We start from the raw sequence: 16,500 nt of genomic DNA, 5'->3' as shown, positions 1-16,500 counted from the left end.
TCATCGGACATCCCCAAACATGCAGGTTAGATTGTGTCCCACGCTAGAAGAGGGAGCATCTGACTGTGCTTAAAAGGCAAAACGCTCGTCTCGCTTTCTTCTTCTACTTGCTCCTGCGTGACGGCTGTTGGATTCGGCATCTGCTCGGCTTCAGTGCACTGCGGGAAATCCTCGAGAGAGGACGCTGGAGTGCTCACATGCTGCCAAGAGCACAGGGGCGGCATGGATTGAGGAAACAGGCGGTGGCAGGAAAAGCAAGGGTGGTGGGAACCGTGATGGGGTGAAGAAGCTAAATGACAAACTGCAATGACCTCCAGCGGGGAGGCAATAAATCACGTGGGCTACTTTCCTGTCTCCTCTTTCCCTCACGTTGGCCTGAAGGCCGTAAACGTCCCGCCTGCGTTATTGAAACCAGATGTCACGAGAGGGAGACAAAGAGTGCTTGTGTGTTTCTGTGTTGGAGCCAAATCGCACAACAAAAATAAATAATTGTCCTGCGCGACTCAAGCTGAGACAAACCCGCCTAATCCGCAGCCAAGCAAGCAGATCGTTTGACGGAAATCCAATCAGCATCCACTCTTACACGTGCGGCTGAGGATGAGGTGATGCTAACACGCTATCGCATTGTTGCGTCCATTGTTGGATATCATAACAAAGTTGATTACATTGCAAGGTAGCGATGCACAGTGCAGTAATGCAAGCAGAGAAGAAGAATAACATGTCATACACACGTGCTTGGCATCTTTTAAACCTCCTGGCCAGCGAGCGCCAGTAGCTCACAAACATCAACATTAGAATTGACGAGTTATGCATGCGCACGCGCACAATCAAAGTTTAACCATTCTTCCAACTGTGATTGTGACCAAAAACAGCAACAACAACAACAACAACAACAAACAGGTTTAGTGTTTAGTGAGACGGCGAAAGCAAGCAGCCCGAGTGGGTTTTCTTTTTCCTTTAAGCCTTTAAACTGATTAACAGAGATGCACAATACAGCCGTCAGGCACCGCGCATTACGCAGCGCGCGCGCACACACGAGCGCTGCCGACACTCAACACCCAAGCGCGTGCGCGTCACCGGGGCGGGGGGGACGCTAATCTGAAATTGACCCGATTCGTCTGAAAGAATGAAGTCATTGAGTGATTCGCTTACCCATCCTTGGATCCTGACGACGATGAGGTGGAGGAACGCTCCCAACGAAGGCCACAGGTTGAGTGCTGGGGTGCCGGGGTTGGGTGGGGGGGAAAGGAGGCGAAGGGGGTGGAGGGGGTCGGGGTGACGGAGGCGGAGCTGTCAACAACACCCGCTGTTGCTCACTGAGTCTCCAAATACTAGAAAACTCCCCAAAGACGCCACAAAATCTCACGAGATTTGTCGCTCGTCGCTTTTGAGAAAATATGTCGTCGGGGGGGGTTGGCAACACTGCCTGCAGTGGCTAATGTGTCATCAGTGCAACATACTGTAACATTCCGGACACCTAGCATACGATCTATCTTCACATAACACCTTTGAACGCATCTCCTGAAAGCCTTATATTAGTATTTTATTGTATTTGGCTATTTTTATGCTTCATTTAGGCCCAAATTGTGTAAAATTGCTTAAATGTTCATAAAAGCACAGGTTTACATTTCTACTTTAGAGTAGTCAGTGTACAGCAAATGAATTGTCTTGCGTCCTAGCATCGTGGTGGTTTGAGGCTGTGGGGAAAATGAATGCCAAGGTGTGGTGTGATGTTCACAAGCACAGCGTGATTCCCCCCCCCGCAACGTGGGCCGCATGGCAGGTTTCCAACATTTAAAAAAAACAAATCTCTCTTCAATGCAATAGTAATTTATTGACGGTCCCTAGCACAAACCAGCGGTTACGGCGGCAGTGACGGTGTCAGAAACGTTTCATTGGGGTGTCCAAGGTGAGACCATGACTCACATGGGGAGGCAATAGGTTGATGCGTATTTCGTGTTTCGTCAGCCATCTTGGATCACATCCCCAACACCAAATCTGGCAATAGTACGCTGACAGCGACCTTAAATGTTCATTTCATTAGTCGTTTAGAACTGTTTCACATTGTTTCTGCATGTAAAACTATGATTATTCTCTATCAAAGGTATCTTTTGTTCATATTTGTGGGTGTCTGGAAAGGATTCATTGGATTGACTTCAGTTTCAGGGGAAAAATCCTTCTTTGTTGGCGCTTTGAATGAAAAGCGGGGTACCGCTCTGTTGTTATGATTGACTTCCATGACAATGAACAGTTCATTGTGGTGGCCGCCACGTAGCTCCGCCACCGTACGGCGGCACTTCACGGGTGAGCTCCCCGCACCATGACACAGCAGTCCGGGCACAGTGAGGGGGAAGCGCCGCCGCTGTAGCTACGAAGCCAAATATCCCTTTAAGGAAAAGTAACTTCACCACAGTACGTTACCACACGGAGTTAAGAACGCGACATGGCAACGGGATCAGCACGATCTCGTGGCCCGATCTTCAAAACGCAGAGGATCGGCAGCCGATCCGATCCTCCCTGGTGCTCACACATAAAATAGGAACGCTTTGGACTTGATTTGTTCCATCATTCTTGGAAGGAACGTCTGGCAACATAGCAGTAAAACAGCTGCAAGTCGAACGCTGACTTTATTAGCAAGACAAGTCAAGTTCAAAGGCAGATAGTTGAAGTGTACGTCCTCGTTTAGAGACGCTCCAGAGACGCGACAAGGCGCTGCCGCTGCTGGCGCTTGTTTAAATGTGGATTTTGGGAGGCAGCCATGCAGGACGACTTCTTGTGCATTTGAACTGAGCTGACAGGCATTAGAGGAACTACTGCACCATGAAACGTGAGCCAGCTGGGGGGCGCAAACAAAAACAGATCAGGGGAAACATGCAGGCAGGCACTTGTGGGCCTTCATCACTCATCTTTTCTTAACATCATCACCTGAGAGAAACATCTCATGAGGCAGTGCGGGCGTTTTCCCCCCACTACCTAAAAGCCTGCCTGACAGAAGAACTGCTACAGTTTGAGAGGGATGACGGGCCAGTATTTGGGCTGCTTGAGGTCACAGTTTCGATCAAACGTGAGTTGCATCGCCGCCTCCATGGCCAGGATCTTGGCGGCATCCTCGCCATACAGCTTCTTCATCTCAGCCCCGCGCCTCTCGCCTGGCCGCTCAGAGGGTGGGGCCGCGCTGGTGCGCCAGGAGGCGCCGCGCAGGTCGCGGTCGGCCGGTACGTAGCTGTCGTGTTGCTCGGCCTCAATTTGCTGCTGCATCCCTGCGGGAGATTCAAGAGAAAACACACTTCCAGATTAAAAAAGGACAACTCCATGATGATATTAAAGAAGAACCGCGCATCCACTTACTTAACTCCTCTCGGTGTTTCTCTGTCTGGGCGAAGTACTGCCGAAGCTCCTCGCTGATCTCCATGTTGCTGACGTCGCATTCAATCTCGCCGTCTGAGCTGCTCTCTTCCTCTTCTTCGCTGTCACTTTTGCTGGCATGCCAGTCGGCGTAGCGCTCTCGGCCTCCGGGACGCGGCCGCTGGCAGTAGATGGGGCCGTAAGCAGCCTCTAGGGCCTTCTGGTAAGCTCGCCTGTGCCTCTGATGCCAGGCCATAGCCCGCTGGTAGTGCTGCCAGTATCGGCTGTACACGGGGCTGGAAAACCAGGACATCTGAGTGCTTACGTCCTCCTGCAGAGAAGAAGAAAGTTTAGTTTCATTGTCGGTGGAAATACTTCCACTCATGGCAGCTGAGGTCTTGCTGACCAGCGTTTACAATACTCAAAACACTTTGACATAACATATGCACGCAGTCATTTAAAACCACTCACATGTATTGAGAGTTATCAGGAGTTCATTTACACAACCACGAAATGGGTGCCTCCGCTGCACTTAGCATGTCTATCTGCTGACAGCGGTGGGGGGGGAGAATGCATGGAAAAATATAAACAACAACCGAAGGAAGAACGGCATTAAGGCTAAATGTCGCAAGTCAGCTAACAGTCTCCGTTAGCATCGCCAGTACAGTAACAGACGGGACACATGCTAACAATCGATGCTAACGTCTTCCACAAACTACAAGCACACGCTCTTTTGCGCCACATAAACGACACCAACTTTTACCTGTAGCCTTGGAATATGTCCAGTACGTGTGACGTTAAAAGCTGCGGGGGTCTTCGTTGAAGCGTTCACATTTCACAAAAACATTTCAGCTCGGCTCCAAACTCTCCGCACGACCACATTTCTCAGCAGCCTTTGCGGCACAGCAACACAATATTTGAGCGGCGCCCTCCAGTGGCCATTAAGCGAACATGCAAAAGCAAGACAACAGAGAAGTGTCTTTTTTCGTGATTTCCCATTCAGTCTTATTATCTTTTATAACATTATGCCAGTAACGGTGACTAATAACTGAGCTGACGCTAAGACAAGATGTTTTATGTTATGTGACAGCAGCTTTACATATACTGTACGCTGTTTTATTCACTGCCTTTATTGGAACGTAAGGCTGGGTGACACAGCAGTCTGATACCAAGTACACACAAGTCCAGCGTTGCCGATACCGATACTTTTTTTTAAGATCATTTTTTTTGTGATTTTTGCCTTTTTTGTTTGTCGTGATTATAATGACAATAAAACACAAAACAAAGATTTTTTTTTAATTCCATGAAACATATATAAAAATGATAAAAAAAATATTAAAAATAATGATAGGAGGAAAAGGAAAGGAAAAGTGTGAATGTGAGGAAAAATGTGAGTTTTTGAAATGTGGAAAATTGTTAGTTTTAAAGTCCTGGGTGTCTGGTTTCAGTGGTTTGAATCGGTTGAGAAACGAGTGAATGGTCGAAGTTTGAAAAATGGCCCGTTCATTTTCAGTGGGAAACATTTGGTGGAATTTTGGAAAATCTGTGAACTTTTTGACAAATCTGAGCCGATAGCACACTAGCCCCGAATGAGCCGAACGAGTTGATGCTCGAATGGTTTGAATCGGTTGAAAAATGAGGTGGTAGTTCGAAGTCAAAAAAGGGTCGGAATGATGATAAACGGCGTTGGTGCGCATTCACGCTATTATTAAACACGTTTGTGAGCAACGTAACCGCATGTAAGCACAGCAATATAAGTCAATGTAACAAGATGAACAAAATAGTACAATACTTCCTGTTTATTATGTACGAGTGGAGGCGCAAAATAAGCCAACAGAAGCAGAAACGACTATTTTCATCCATTTCTCTTGTCTTTTTGCCTCTAAAGCCCTCCTGAGTCCAACAATGCATTTCCCTTTTTTGGAAACAATATGACACATGCAACAAATACACTCAGCTATTTCTAAACTCTTGGTATCGATACTATCGCTATCTGGATGGACCCGCCCGGGCCCTGCATCACAAAGGGAAGTTTATTATTATGTTTTTTTCCAGCTGAGTTTTGTCCATATTTGGTATTTCCTGCAATAGACGAGGTTCAAATCACGTGACGATGTCGCATGATGGCGCAAGGGCATTTTGGGAAAGGGGAAACGGAACAGAAATGTTAGAGTGCTGTGATAACATGACCAAATATTTGGGTCATGCCGTGGCTCCGGGCTTCACAGCTTTCAGACGAAATGCGAAGAGACAGACGTGCCTCCGCAAGAGACGCCACAGCGCTTGACTGTGTGCACTCGACGCTAACAGCACAAATGGCAGAGCAAATTGTTGCAGCTGATTAAAATGAAAGGCGCCGCCTTCCTACCGCGCAGGTCACACACACCGCGCACCAAAAGTAAGGGAGAGTCAGCTTTCAGGTGATACGATCCATGAGTGGTCCAATAAATGTCCTGGTTCCGTTGGAATTGGTATTTAAACGGGCCTCCTGATCATGCGGCTCACATTTTCATACCACGAGACCAAGACAACGCCGACGCCCAACAACTGCTCTCGGAGGGAAGTGGCCACTGAGTGCCCGGGTCACGACCGCTCCTACGGCCGGTCCACGTGCAAAAAAACGCAAGAAACGCACAGTGGGCGTGCATGTGACGTGCTGATTTTCAAGGTTCCTTGTCATATCAAACAAACTTTACAGGAGCTTACTAAAACCCCCTCCTAAAAACAACGCCTTTTTATTTTTACAGCATTTTGTAACATTCAAATCGAACAGGACACTAATTTCACTATATTGATAGCATAAGTAAAACGATAACAAAGAAATTGATCATTCCCACACTATTTCAGTGACCTGCTCGTGTTGTCTTGTTGATGTCGAGAATTCCGGTGTTCCCGAATGCACCTCGTTCGCAGTGCACGTGGTTGTGTGCTGCTGAAGGTCAGCAACAGCATTTCTGTCGCTCGATCTACGCCTTGTTCAGCAAGTTGAGCCAAAAGTACTGAAACACGAGGCACATCCAAAAGCTCAAATTTCACGCGCACCTGTAAAGGTGAGAGCGCATTAGCGTCATCCTAAAATTTCACACAAAAGCTGAATATGTCTAAATTGTTGTGATTGTGCTGCACTGCCTTGCTTGCCAAACAGTCAGTGACGTGATTGAAATGCAGAAATTCAAGCTTAAGTTTCATTTTAGGTCCCTCGGTTGGTTTCGCTTTCACTTCACTCGATGTAAACAAATCCTTCACAAAAACAAAACCGAAGGCGTTGTCTTCGCAGCGGGGCTGAAGATGTGGCAGACGGTGCTTGTCGCTGCGTGGCTGCTTGAAGGTGAGTTTGCGGCACGACACGGACTGCAATTGCCCCGCACGTGCAATGTGCACTGCAGAGCAATTGCACCCACAGACGCCTGCGTTGCGGCACGCGCATTACAATTTACGTTTGACCCCCTGCTTTGTTTGCCAGCTGCCAGCTTGCAGATTACCGGTTATGGTGACACAACGGCGGACTACGGCGAGGATGCGCGCTACAAGTGCGAGCTGCGGAACCAGTCAGGTGCGTTGCAGCTCGCTGCTGCCGACGGTGTTGCTGGGCAACGAACAACACTGGAGCCACACACAACTTGTGATTTCGTTGTTTGTATAATAATTGCCTTGCAGACAGTTAAAGTAGAAACAGGAAGTCTAAAGAATTACATTCTGGGTGTGACAGTGGAAACTTTTCAGTATTTAATGGTAATTGCCACGCAGCCCCTGAGGGGACGTGGGGAAAATAATTTGGATGGGTTAAAAAAAAGACTAACTTTGGCGACTTAAAATTGGTCATGGACTTCCGCCATACAAAAACAGGAAGTCATACATTGATACACTAACGACATCATTTCTCTAATTGAGCTCTTAAACGTCAACGGTGACACGTGGATCAGGGAATAGATTAGATACTGGAACATTTAGGACGTACAAAGTCCGATTAAAATGCTGCCGTGTCCAACGTCGGCAAGCAACGGCGGATGTTTGCGGTGAATCTTCAAATTAAGAGCAGCACATCGGTTGAGTTTCTGACATGACAATGTTTACTTATAGGCAGTGGCGTCTTTTTTTTAACCCATCCAAATGATTTTCCCCCATGTCCCCTCGAGAGCTCTGTAACATGTTGGGCCTAAAGTCACCCAAAAACCTAAAATCCGTGTAGGGAAAATGTTTTATTTTACCGTAAAAACGTCTGACGTGTGGTGAGCACTAATTGTAACTTAGATTGCAATTACAACATGTAGAATCATTATTTGGCTGCTAAGCCAGGCGAGGCTGTGTACACAACAAGAATGCTCAGCATCGCATCCCTGAGGTGTGTGCAAATGTCAGAGGCATGAATGATCTGCATCCGTTGGCCTTCCGGCGCCCCGTGACGAAATAATGGCAAATATTCATCATAAGTCCGGTGTAACCTGACGGTTTTTCTCTGTTTCGAGACTCGATATGAGGTCATGGACTCCTGAGAGTTAAAGATGCTGAAACCAATTCATTGTAGGACAAGATATACAGTATATAGATGTAACGGATGCCAGCCTGTGAGGCTGTGCGAATGTACGTTGGTAAACCTCACTCCCTCTGCCTCAAGAGCTGCTTTGAACACTCGGCCGACAGTCGGGGGTTTTAGTTGTGTGGTCAGTGCCCTCGCCTCCGATTACGAAGGTCCTGTGTTCAAGCCCCGGTGCGGGCAGGTGCGCAACAGGGCGCGTTACATAGAGTCAATCCTCGCTGCTTCGCTCGTCGCGGTTTTTCAAAAGTATGTTCATGAAATGATGCCGTTTCATTGTTGAATGTGGCCGATTATTAGTCAAAATGTTACGTATTTATGTCTAAATGAAGCATTTTCAAGTATAAAAATGGCTATTTATTAAGGTATCCTACCTCCACACTTTGACTTTCACACAAACGGCCACAATTAGTCGACCCCTGACGGATAATAATGATAGTCATTTTATTACCTGCGTGTATGGAAATAATGCTTTAAACTTGCAGTGCATTCATGAAGTGCAGACTTCTGACTGTCACGCTTCCAGTTTTGTATGCACCCCTGGATACTTACCTTTTGCATATGACTCGCTTTTGTTCACCAGGGTTTATCCACGGGGACATTTCGAACATGTTGCAGTGTTGACATACAATATTACATCTGCAGCTTTACATGTCAGTTCTTCCTTGGTTCATTGCCCGCCGCTTTGGGTCAATCCTGTTTTGTAAGAACAGCAATGAAAACAAACTTGTTGGACGCAGACTTATGAAGGCAAGGCATGTTTATTTATGGAGCACAGGTAGTACACAAGGTAATGCCGAGTGCTTCACAGAAAAGAAGCGTAAAATCACTTCATAAAATCATTTACAGGCAATTCCATAAAACAAAGAAAAAAATGACAAATGAATGAAAATAGTTTCATTTGCCATATGCACAGTTGCCCGGGTGTGAACATTGCCAAAAGCTGCCCCATGCAACTTAGCCTTTGCAAAATGTTATATTTACAATGCAAATGGGAACTTGCATAAAATCCCAAACTCAGCAAGGTGCAGTTTCATGAGGTCTCACTCACACACGGCAGGCCTGTCACCATACCGGATAGATCCATCAGTTCAACAATAACAAAAATAAACAGGTCCATCATTTTGAGTCCTCGATATGTACGTGTTTGCGTGTCTGCTCGTCTGTGCCACGCGAGAGGGTTCGCTCTGCATGCGTCTGAGTGAATTGGTTCTATAGTGGAATGAACGGAGGGAGTGAACACTCCTGTCCTCTCGGTCGGCCTCTTGGTGGACGCGGGGCTACGAGTCAGCGGACTGGGACAAATGAGCCTCGTGAGACGGCATATGCTAACATGAATCAAGGCGCAGAAGTGAACGCAACGTCCCCGGTGTGGGAATATTTTGGTTTTAAATGGAACCAACAAGGTGAGCGCAAGGACACCGACGAAGCGACATGTCGCACTTGTTTGAACGTAGTGACGAGGAAGCAGGGAAACACAGCCGCTGGCTAGTCTGCACCTTTTTTGTTTACCTGTTAGGGAATAAAACTCGATGCTCATTTATTGAAGTGCAGTCTGGTTTACAGAGACAATAAAGTTGATACATTTTATTTATTGTTGGTGGTTTTGATTTTGTTTTCTCAACAAGACAGGGCCTTATTGTTTGTTTGTTTGTTTGTTTAATGTATTTGATTTAAAACCTCTTGACATTTCAATTCTAATGTTAAATACTCTTAAGTAATTCAAGTTTATTGCATTTGATTGTTATGCCACATAACTAATGAAAAAATGGGCTCAGAACTTCTGTCAAGCTCGTGGCTGACGCTACTTGAGTACCATCTAGTGGTTCAAACGTGCATTACAACTCATGAAAATTAATGAAAAAACGGTCTCAAAAGATGTCACCCAAATGATTGAATATCAACAATCATTTGTAACACAATGATCGACCAGCAACATTTGCTCGATATCGTGACAGGCCGAATTTACGGCAGAAAAAAAACGCTGACCAATGAGATCTGATCATTTTTAGGCCAATAATATTGGTTCACGCCAGTGGTTCCCAAACTGTTAACAACCCCTTCAGACATGTGACCTGAAGCCATGTACCGCCTCCTCCTGTACTTATAAAACATAAACCCTGTTTACCTTAACACGCTTGAAAGAGTCAACATCATTGTTTGGTTAATACGGGCAAATCAAATCGATGTAGCTCGGAAAGAAGTTCCGTACTCGTACTCCGTACTTGTACTTGTTTTCTCTTTTTACAACGCACAGAAATGGCAAAGAGATACGTGTTCATGTCTCACGTGAGGATTGTGGATGATTGTGAAAATGACAAAAAGGTGCAGGTTTCCTTGAAGTCTGCATATTCCTTTAATCCCAAATTGAAGGGGAATGTTTCACGATGGTCCAATCCCACTGACGTACTGTACCTTCCATAGTGGAAGCAGACTCCAAGGACATGAACGCAGTTCCATCACCGTGACCGAGGTATCTGGGGTGGTCAAAACGCTCCCCAGTGGCAAAGCGCCGGTGGTGGGCGAGTTTCTCCCAGAATCCCTCAAGGCTGTGGATGTGGAGGGACTGTCTTGACTGATACGTCTCTTCAACACTGCAAGGAAGTCGGGAACAGTACCTCTGGATTGGAAGACCAGGGTGGTGGTCCCCCTTTTCAAGAAGGGGGACAGGAGTTTGTCTTTCACACTCCTCAGCCTCCCTGGGAAGGTCTATTCCAGGAGGGGCTCAGAGTAGAGCCAGCTGAGGTGGCTCGGATATCTAGTCCGGATGCCTCCCAGACGCCGCTTTGGTGAGGTGTTCCAGGCATGCCCGGCCTGGAGCAGGCACTGGGGCAGACCTAGGACATACTGGAGGGATTATGTCTCCTGGCTGGCCTGGGAATGCCTTGGTGTCCTCCTGGTGGAACTGGAAGAGGTGGCCGGAGACCAGGAGACCAGGAAGTCTGTTCCCTACTGAGGCTGCTGCCCCCGCGACCCAGACCCAGATAAGCGGAGGAAAATGGATGGAAGGATGTTTAACAATCATGATTAGCAGTACCTCATGTACACAAATACAGACCAGTGAAAAGTTTTCACCGCTGCGCCTCGCAGGGATTGGAACACCGATATCAATGAAATCTTCAAGACAAAAGTCTTTATGACTTTATGACCGTGAGGTGTTCAGGCACACTCGTAATTGTGAATGTTAGGCACTAATTGTTTTTGGTTTTATTCATGTACCCCACTTTGGGAAGCTATAGTTTACATGATATCATTTCTGAATAAAAGCTGTCCATTTGGCTGCAGTGTGTCTGTGAGGACACAGGATGCAACGTTCACTGACTCCCAAATGGCCTCTTGACGTCACCTCAGGTGTGCTTCAGGTCACGTGGCAAAAGCGCCTGCGGGACGATTCTATCGAGAATGTAGCATCCTACAGCAAGTGGCACGGGCAACAGATCAATCAGCCTTACCAGGGGAAGGTGATGCTCACCGAGACGTCCCTCAGCTCGGCGTCCATCACCCTGAAGAACCTGACGTGGGCGGACGAGAGTTGTTATATCTGCCTGTTCAACGTGTACCCGGAAGGATCCAAGACCAAGCAGACCTGCCTCAGGGTGCAAGGTAAAACTGATCTTCACATGTGTGGTAAATCCTTTTACCAGCGTGACTTTCCTACTTCTCGGTAGGAATATCTCAAGTGCAAACAAAGGTGTCCCGTCCCAGCAGTGGCCTGGCAGACGGAACCATGCCGGTCATGTTCAGTTGCTCTGCAACCGGGAAACCAGCACCCACCATCCGCTGGCTCTTCTCGCAAGGCGACACCAGTTTGCACGAGCCTGTGGCCGCCACGGTCGCCAACGGCGACCATACGTTTACCAGCAGTAGTAATGTCACACTCATTGTCTCCAGAGGCTGGAAGGGACACGCCGACTGCGTGGTGGACAGCGGGAGTCGCGGACAGAGGATGAAGAGGATCCCCTTTTCCTGGGATGCTGACCTGGGGGAGGGCGGGGCAGGTATGCACGCCATTTCAAAACCGGAATCAAAATGAAAGTGGACGTGTCATCTGAGAGGCATGATCATTACTTTCTCTATGTGGTGATGCTTTCACTTTCACATTCCTTCAGTGGTTTACATGCACGGCATGCTTGGAAGGAAAAGAGCTGCCCGGGGGCCATTCTAAAAATAGAATTTAACAAGGAAAAAAACAGCAAAAATGGAAAAATCTGCAGTAATTTTAGAAGAAAGTCAAAATACGAAGAGGAAAAAAGCAAAAGATGTAATTTGACGCTAATGACGTAATATGAGGAAAAATAACATTTTAGTTGCGTTATGCTGAAGTACGAAAGAAAAAGACTCAAATAAGTCAAATAAGCAAAACAAAATAAAGTTGGAATTTTGGGAAAATTGGGAAAAAAGTCAAAATATGCGAATAAATTCATAATACTACCAAAAAAATTACAAGGACGATGAAATAGTTGGAAAAAAAACAAAACAAAAAAAACCACCAGCCTTGGGGGGGGGGGCGTTGTAATTTTCCAAGACTAAAGTCCAAATATTATGGGAATAAAATCGTAATATTACAAAAAGAAAGTTTAAGAAGAATGTTGGAATACTTGGGGAGGCGGGGGCGATGAAATGGAACAACAACAGTTTTTTAAATTTTTTACGAGAGTCAAAATATGAACAGAAAAATGTCGTACTCCAACGAGAAGAAACTGTTGCCATTTTACAAGAATAAACTCCTAATATGAGGACAAATAATCTCATTTTAATAGCATGGAAGTATTCAAGAAAGCATCGGTCATTTTTGACATTTTATGAAAAACTAGATCAAATGGTCATTTTTGGAAAATTAAGTTGGGGAAAACATTCTAATATTATAGGAATGAAGTCAAAATATTACAACAAAGTTGTAATGTTACAAAATTACACTTGCGAAAATTAAAGTGAAAAGTTGAAACACTTGGGAAAAAAACAGCAGCAAAAAATGGGAAAAAAAGAGCAAAGGCCGAAGTCCGTACTAACAAATGTAAATATGAGTCCATGACAACACAACTGAACGCTTTATGCACTTTTTAAATGAAACTTTTCATTATTAAGGGAGAAGAAAAACCCAAACCTACATGGCCCTGTGTGAAAAAGTCATTGCAACCCCCGCCCCTGTCAAAATTAACTGAGATGAATTGAGATCTATCAGTGTGGAAAAGGTTCTAAAGCCATTTCTAAAGCTTTGGGACTCCAGCAAACCACCGTGAGAGCCATTATCCACAAATGGCGAAAACAAGGAACAGTGGTGAACCTTCCCAGGAGCTAATAGAGTTGCTAAAAAGCGTATTTAGAAGGTTGTAAAAAGGTTTGAAACTATTCCATTTGTAAATAAAGAATCCGACTTCATGGAAATTCACTTATCACAGTCGGGTCTGGAGCCATTTAACCACGATCAACGAGGGGTCAACGTACCGAGTGAGTGTTTGTCCAAGTGTGCTGCTGTCTTTCAGGTGGAGCAATGACACCAACAGACCAGGCTCTTCTCACTGTTGGTATCGTTGCTGTGATGGCATTCATAGCAACCATCGCTATTGTTGGGACGATACAAAGAAGGTGAGCTACTGAGATGATAGCTCCAAACAGCCATGCTAACATGTCATATGGATAGAAACAGCATAGGATTGACATCCTGCAGATGCAGTGACGTCACACACCACTACACCCCCACCGCACATGAAAAAGGGACATATTTTTAACATATATGGACAAAAGAAAAATCAACCATTCTTTTCTCAGCCTTGTAAGCTTATAACTTTATTCTTGTAATACTATGACTTTATTCTCATAAGTTTATAACTTTATTCTTGTAATACTATGACTTTATTCTCATAAACTTATAACTTTATTCTTGTAATACTATGACTTTATTCTCATAAGTTTATAACTTTATTCTTGTAATACTATGACTTTATTCTCATAAACTTATAACTTTATTCTTGTAATACTATGACTTTATTCTCATAAATTTATAACTTTATTCTTGCAATACTATGACTTTATTCTCATAAACTTATAACTTTATTCTTGTAATACTATGACTTTATTCTTATAAGTTTATAACTTTATTCTTGTAATACTATGACTTTATTCTCATAAACTTATAACTTTATTCTTGTAATACTATGACTTTATTCTCATAAACTTATAACTTTATTCTTGTAATACTATGACTTTATTCTCATAAACTTATAACTTTATTCTTGTAATACTATGACTTTATTCTCATAAGTTTATAACTTTATTCTTGTAATACTATGACTTTATTCTCATAAACTTATAACTTTATTCTTGTAATACTATGACTTTATTCTCGTAATCTTACAACTTTATTGACGTAATACTATGACTTTTTTGTTGTCTGATGATTTTCTTCCGGTGTGGCCCTCATGCTGTGTCATCATATGCAATGAGATGAAATATTTTACTGTCATTGTTGTCTGCAAGCCACATTGGGGTCCCGACCCACCAGTTGAGAAACCCTGAACTAAGGCATGTGTCATTTAAGCACACATTCAAACATTACTGACAGCGCGTAAGAGCTGTAAAGTCATCCGTTTGACTCGTTAGCTACTAGCAAATACCGTCTCACCTCTCCGAGAGCTAAAAGGAGCTCCGTCGCCCCCTAGCGTTGTGGAGGCCTGGTTTAAACCAGTACATGTCAACAACTAACGAAGGTGCTCTGACCTGCTTGTTTCTCCTCTTTGCCGCCAGGGAGAAAGCGTACAGAAGAACGCCAGACGTCGAGGTTGAGGTTGTCACCTTCCCAGCAAATGAATAGATGTTCCAGAAGAGCAGCCAAGCACTCGTTTCACTTGCTTTCATCTCCTTTAAACCTACCTCCAGTTGTTTGCATGTTATCTTCATTGGAGCCTCTCAATAGTCCATAGGTATGATGTCCAAAGGCACATGTGTGTATGTGCCCTGTGTATGTGCCCTGCCATTGGCTGGGTTAGGGTTAGCGTTAGGATTAGGATTAGGGTTCGGATGAATGGTTGTTTGTCTATATGTGGTTAGTGTTGGGTTAGGGTTGGGCTGGTGACCAGTCCAGTGCTGTACCCCCGCCTCTCGCCCAGAGTCAGCTGGGATAGGCTCTGCAACCCTAATGAGAAGGAAATGAATGAATGATGTGAGGAGTCTTCTGGGGAGTCAAGTGGAAATGGAGTGGTAGTGCCACCTAGTGGACGTTTCAGTGAATTCTTGACAAGAGGATGAATGATCAGTTTAGCTTGCACTTTTGCACCTTTTTTGCCCCTTTGATCTTCAGCAACAGACTGTGCCGATTTAAAATTGTGTTTCTAGACTGTTTCATATTTATTCATAGAATTATTTATGTTAATATATTGCTGCAGCATCATCTGCTCACTCGGTATTTGAATAATTGGTTCATCATGTGTTCTGATTCTGTATCTTATTAAGTTATTAAAATCTAACAGCAGCATCTGGCTTGTCTTGCCTTCGAGTGCTCTGCAGAACTCGGAGTTGGGATGCGTACTTCCATGTGCAGTACAGTAGTACGGCAAAATCTGATGCATCGCCCTCACCTGGATGTTGCACTCATCACCAGGAACGTTTCCGTGTGGATGGCGCCTGTGCGACATTCTGGTCAAACATCGCCATCTTGGCTACGTAGCGGAAAAGGGGGGACGAGCTCAAGTGGATTTAAAAACATTTAAAAACCAGAGGAGCAGGAGCCTGTTGCACAAAACGAGGATAAGGGATGAAGCCGGGATATCTTGGGTCCGGTTTTTGAAAAGGTTTAACCTGGATTATATTGATCCAGATTTGGTAATTTTTGGTAATTTTTTTTTTGCTGTCACATAATCCATTTAACTTTTGAGCCGGTTTTTCAAAGCAACATCGGACTGGATCGATTTGATTCGGATAGAAACTTTTCAGGATCACCCAATCTGGATAACCAGGAAATCCTAATGTAGAACTAGAGATATGCCAAGAGCAGTGTGGGGTCAATACAAGTTTATTTGAATCAGTAATCTGATTACTAGGGGTGCAACAATACGTGTATCTGTATCGAACCGTTCAATACACATGCGTACCGAACCGTGACCTCTGTAATGAATAATACGCAGTTACATATTTCTGTTATCAACCTCTGACGGCGCCCTGTGCTGAAAGCTCAGATTATCTGCGATCAACTACTCTGGCTTAGGTTGCATCGTCAAACACAGTCACTGAGCTCCGCCTCCCACATTCATACCATGCTGAAAATGTTGAAAATGTTGGCAAGTTCAATAAAATTGTAATTAAAAAAGGCAAGATAATTTATTTTTTGTAACCGTAACACAAACGTATCAAACCGAACCGGGAATTTTGAGTATCGTTGCACCCCTACTGATTACGTAATTGTTTTTTTCTTTTGAAAAACCCATTTTCAAGATTTGATTCAATCTGTTATTCGATATAGCGCATTAGTTTAAAAAAAATGGGCTCCGGTTATTCTGGCTCAACTTCTCCTGTTGCACAAAAGTGGGATATGTTCTGATGTGAGTTACCATGGAGATTTATTCTGCTGAGTTAGCCCACTCCAGAGCCAGCCAAGATCCAGGATCTAGTTCATCTCATCCCTTATC

At 44.7% G+C, this 16,500-nt stretch overlaps 2 protein-coding genes across 4 annotated transcripts; one reads left to right on the top strand and one right to left on the bottom strand.

Moving 5' to 3' along the window:
- Positions 1-1,085: 1,085 nt before the first annotated feature.
- LOC129171124 (OX-2 membrane glycoprotein-like) lies at positions 1,086-16,292 on the top strand. Of its 2 annotated transcripts, none has more exons than XM_054759540.1 (7): positions 1,086-1,209; positions 6,540-6,673; positions 6,809-6,898; positions 11,231-11,482; positions 11,548-11,877; positions 13,363-13,465; positions 14,624-16,292. In XM_054759540.1, the coding sequence occupies exons 1-7, from the start codon at positions 1,127-1,129 to the stop codon at positions 14,688-14,690; spliced, it is 1,059 nt and encodes a 352-aa protein (XP_054615515.1). In that variant the 5' UTR covers positions 1,086-1,126; the 3' UTR covers positions 14,691-16,292. The 2 variants fall into 2 exon arrangements, with proteins under 2 accessions (XP_054615515.1, XP_054615595.1); XM_054759620.1 differs by lacking the exon at positions 1,086-1,209 and adding an exon at positions 6,228-6,395 and having other exon boundaries at positions 14,624-16,289.
- gemin8 (gem (nuclear organelle) associated protein 8) lies at positions 1,815-4,266 on the bottom strand. 2 transcript variants are annotated; one of them, XM_054760336.1, is made up of 3 exons: positions 4,109-4,266; positions 3,349-3,676; positions 1,815-3,260 (listed from the first exon to the last, which is right to left on the bottom strand). In XM_054760336.1, the coding sequence occupies exons 2-3, from the start codon at positions 3,656-3,658 to the stop codon at positions 3,001-3,003; spliced, it is 570 nt and encodes a 189-aa protein (XP_054616311.1). In that variant the 5' UTR covers positions 3,659-3,676; positions 4,109-4,266; the 3' UTR covers positions 1,815-3,000. The 2 variants fall into 2 exon arrangements, with proteins under 2 accessions (XP_054616311.1, XP_054616402.1); XM_054760427.1 differs by lacking the exon at positions 4,109-4,266 and adding an exon at positions 3,817-3,978.
- Positions 16,293-16,500: the final 208 nt, after the last annotated feature.

This window comes from Dunckerocampus dactyliophorus, chromosome 1, assembly GCF_027744805.1.
Source record: "Dunckerocampus dactyliophorus isolate RoL2022-P2 chromosome 1, RoL_Ddac_1.1, whole genome shotgun sequence".
Lineage (NCBI taxonomy): Eukaryota > Metazoa > Chordata > Actinopteri > Syngnathiformes > Syngnathidae > Dunckerocampus > Dunckerocampus dactyliophorus.
This window is presented reverse-complemented; position numbering and strand designations above follow the sequence as displayed.

What these genes read in the sequence shown, in the direction of transcription:
- LOC129171124 (XM_054759540.1), top strand. Translation starts at nt 1,127, where the DNA reads ATGAAGTCATTGAGTGATTCGCTTACCCATCCTTGGATCCTGACGACG. An exon ending in GCTCCCAACGAAGGCCACAG is followed by an intron (nt 1,210 to 6,539) that starts GTTGAGTGCTGG and finishes GTTTCATTTTAG; the next exon opens with GTCCCTCGGTTGGTTTCGCT. An exon ending in CGAGCTGCGGAACCAGTCAG is followed by an intron (nt 6,899 to 11,230) that starts GTGCGTTGCAGC and finishes ACGTCACCTCAG; the next exon opens with GTGTGCTTCAGGTCACGTGG.
- gemin8 (XM_054760336.1), bottom strand. Translation starts at nt 3,658, where the DNA reads ATGTCCTGGTTTTCCAGCCCCGTGTACAGCCGATACTGGCAGCACTAC. An exon ending in GAAACACCGAGAGGAGTTAA is followed by an intron (nt 3,261 to 3,348) that starts GTAAGTGGATGC and finishes AATCTCCCGCAG; the next exon opens with GGATGCAGCAGCAAATTGAG.